This window comes from Otolemur garnettii, unplaced genomic scaffold (genome assembly GCF_000181295.1).
Source record: "Otolemur garnettii isolate 467f Iridium unplaced genomic scaffold, OtoGar3 scaffold00001, whole genome shotgun sequence".
Lineage (NCBI taxonomy): Eukaryota > Metazoa > Chordata > Mammalia > Primates > Galagidae > Otolemur > Otolemur garnettii.
The window spans coordinates 24,793,249-24,796,520 of NW_003852396.1; the positions used below are offsets into that span (position 1 = coordinate 24,793,249).

The 3,272-nt window shown below is 47.1% G+C and overlaps 1 protein-coding gene and 1 non-coding gene across 2 annotated transcripts in view; one reads left to right on the plus strand and one right to left on the minus strand.

The window, feature by feature from the left end:
* Positions 1-1,823: 1,823 nt before the first annotated feature.
* The window catches only part of CLNS1A (chloride nucleotide-sensitive channel 1A), a 39,553-nt gene continuing 38,104 nt past the window's right edge, over positions 1,824-3,272 (plus strand). The window contains exon 1 of the mRNA XM_023511914.1: positions 1,824-2,036. Within this exon, the coding sequence (XP_023367682.1) occupies positions 1,912-2,036 (125 nt within the window). The 5' untranslated portion in view covers positions 1,824-1,911. The remainder of the gene's footprint in view (positions 2,037-3,272) is intronic.
* On the minus strand, positions 3,004-3,127 carry LOC111724647. The gene has a single exon (XR_002772915.1). It is a non-coding gene; the product is annotated as a small nucleolar RNA SNORA19 (small nucleolar RNA).

Genomic DNA, 3,272 nt, shown 5'->3' on the forward strand with positions numbered 1-3,272 from the left:
CAGGCGCCGCCCTGAATAAAATGTTTTGTCATTAGGCAGTCATATTTCTATTTATTTATTTTTTTAGACAGAAACTCACTTTGTCAATCTGGGTAGGATGCTGTGGCATCATGGCCCACAGCAACCTCAAACCTTGGGTTCCAGTGATCTTCTTGCCTCGGCCTCCAGAGTACCTGGGACTACAGTGCCTGCCACAATACCTAGCTAGTTTTTGTATTTTTAGTAGAGTCGGGTCTTGCTCTTGCGCAGGCTGTCCTAGAGCTCCTGAGCTCAAGGAATCCACCACTCTCAGCCTCCCAGAGTGCTAGGATTATGGAGTGAGCCACCGTGCCTTGCCTGGCAGTCATGTTTTTAAAATGACATTATGAAAACTAGTTGATATGCAACTATCATATTGGTTTTAGCTAATTTTTCCCCTATAATATTTAGGGGATTCCATTTCTAAACAAAGCATTGGCTGTTTCACTAAATAGCCAGCCACATTTAGATGTTCTGTGGAAAACCTCAAACTTGTCATTTCCTAAATTGCATTTCTTACTTAATTCTCAAAATTTTTTCCTCCTGCTGAGTTCACCAAATTAGAGAAATGAGCCAGCATCTATACAATCACTCAAGCTGGACATTTACAGATAATCCTTGTCACCTCTCCTTTTTTCATCTATCCTGTGTTCACCTTCACAACAGCAACCTCATGCCCAGCCTGGCTTCAGAGGTTTTTGCCTTTCAAATAGCTCTAGAATGTGTCTGGGTCTGCACCTACTGCCGCTGTCTCGCTGTCTCGCCTATACTTAGCAACAACTTCCTAATACTCCCGCTGTTCAGAATGCTCCTCTAATTTCACTACCAACAAAATAATCCAACTCAAAATTTAACACTCCCCTAACTGTTGAGAAGACAGAAATAAAACTGTCTGACTATCTGACGTCGGTCCTCCATCCTCAACCGTCCTATCAAGTAGGTATTATCATAGCATTTACAGGCAGCAAGTCTGAAACCTATAAAAATTGACTGACTTGAATTTCACTAGATCTGTCAGGGCCAAACTCTTGCTCTTGAGTTTAATGCCTCAGGTCTCTCACCTGTAAAACTGGGTCAATAGTAGTAACTTCTTCACACCCTTGTCCTGAAGAGCAAGTGAAGTGATAATATGGTTAAAGTGCCTGGCAGAGAACACTGGGTTAACTTTAGCGGCTATTATGACTGTTTCGTAAGCTTTATTGCTACTTTACTCTTAGTACCAAATGAAGAAATAAAGCACGAGTTCTGAGTCTGGTGGATCCTCTCCTCTCCTTTCTGACGTAGCCGGCTCTTCCTTCACTCTTGGTTAATTACCGGTCTGTGCTGCTCGCCCGCCGCACACGTGGGGTACTTGGCTCGTGCACGAGGGCGGTGTCGGGACCTACACTGATGTCTGGTGCACGTCTGTGTAAACCGAGATGTGAACAGTCCCGGGAGACGGGTAGGCGGGGGCAGATGGGAAGAATCGTGAACCAAGTCGAGACTTCTGACTTCTACTTCACGTACACCCTCAGACAAGGGACTCCATGTCTCAGGTCTTCGTTTCCTCTTTTGCAGAAAAAGGAGTAACACTCCTTGTGCTGGTTCTCAAGGTTGCTGCGACGACCTTGAAGTAGATGTCCCGGAGAACACTCGGTTATTGGAAACCCAAGCGAGCCTTAGAAATGGCGAGGACGTGGGGGAGGGTGTCACGTGACCGGGCTGGCCCGGCCTCCGCAGACCTCCGCGCGCTTTTCCTAGAACGTCTCGTCTCTATGGTCGATGGTCCTTGAATTCCCGTGCCGGCCCGGTTGTCCTTCCGGGGCGAGTGCCACCGCTTCCAGGGCTGGCCGCGGCGTGGGACAGCTGTACCCCGGCTCCCTCTGGGTGTGTGTTGCCGCATTCCCTGCTGCGATGAGCTTCCTCAAAAGCTTCCCTCCGCCGGGGCCTGCCGAGGGGCTCCGGCAGCAGCAGCCGGACACTGAGGCTGTGCTGAACGGGAAGGGCCTCGGCACCGGTACCCTTTACATCGCCGAGAGGTAGGGTTCCTGCCCCAGCGCTGGCCTGCGCCTTGGCACCCTGCTTGCTGGCGCAGGCGGTGCGAAGGAAGAGTGGGGCGCGGCGCGGCCGCGGGGGCTCCGCGAGGGGCGCGTGCTCTGCGTTGCCTCGGGACGCCTCTCCTGGGTGGAAGCCTTGGTGATTCTAGCGTCCCTGTCTCCGGAGCAGTTGTCTGGTCTCTGCCCGGAATTTCCCCTCACATATTGTGCTTTTTTACTTGTCTTTTGACTGCTGGTCTGGGACATACGTTGCTCGTTCCACATCCTTAGATGTACCTTGCTTTTCCGAAGGAGGCGTTCCCCTGTTCAGGATATGTAGGTTCAGACTGTGGAGGACTTTGACAGTTTGATTAAGGAGTATAGGTTTTCTTCTTTAGGTGTGAGTGGGAAGAAGAATCCTCAGCCCTACGTAGGCTGGGGTCATATCCAAAGCGACCTGACTCCTGTTTCGGGATCTTGAAAGGAATTACCCTTTTATTTGGTCGCACTTTGTATTTAATATTTTTGTAGTCAGACAGATACGCTTTAAATATTGCAGTTGTAGATCTTAGGTCCCTGTTTCCTTGACGTGTGGTCCCCTTCATTTTCTTTCTTTCTTTTTTTTTTTTTTCTGCATAGAAAACACAGGATTAATAACAGCCACTATTTACTTAGCACTTTTTATATGCAATGTCATGACAGTCATGGCAAGCAGAATTCATTGCCCATTTTATTCCAAGAAAAAAACTGAAGCTCAGAGAATCAGAGCATTGCTGAAGCTGGAATTAGAATTCCAGGCTATCAACTCCAAAGTCTTCTCTGAACCATCATACATGGATTATACTACCCCTCAAACATACCTTTTAAAATCTTAGTTTCCCAAAACAAAACAAAAAACCTAAATGGTCACATCTTTTGTAGATAAAGACCTGTTAATTACCCAATACGTTTAACCACTTTCTATAAAGTTTCTTGTCTGAAGGAGACTGGCAGCATTACTATTTATAGTTATACTGCTAAATAACCTTCAACTATCTGTATAGCACATAAGAAATAACACTGTCCCCTTCATTTTCAAGCCAGCAATAACACATTGAATTCTTCCTGTTCATCATATCTCTCTGGCTTCCCATTTTGGTAAGTCACTTCTGTCTTTTTTTTTTGAGACAGATTCTCAAGCTATCCCCCTGGGTAGAGTGCTGTGGCATCAAAGCTCACAGCAACCTCCAACTTGTGGGC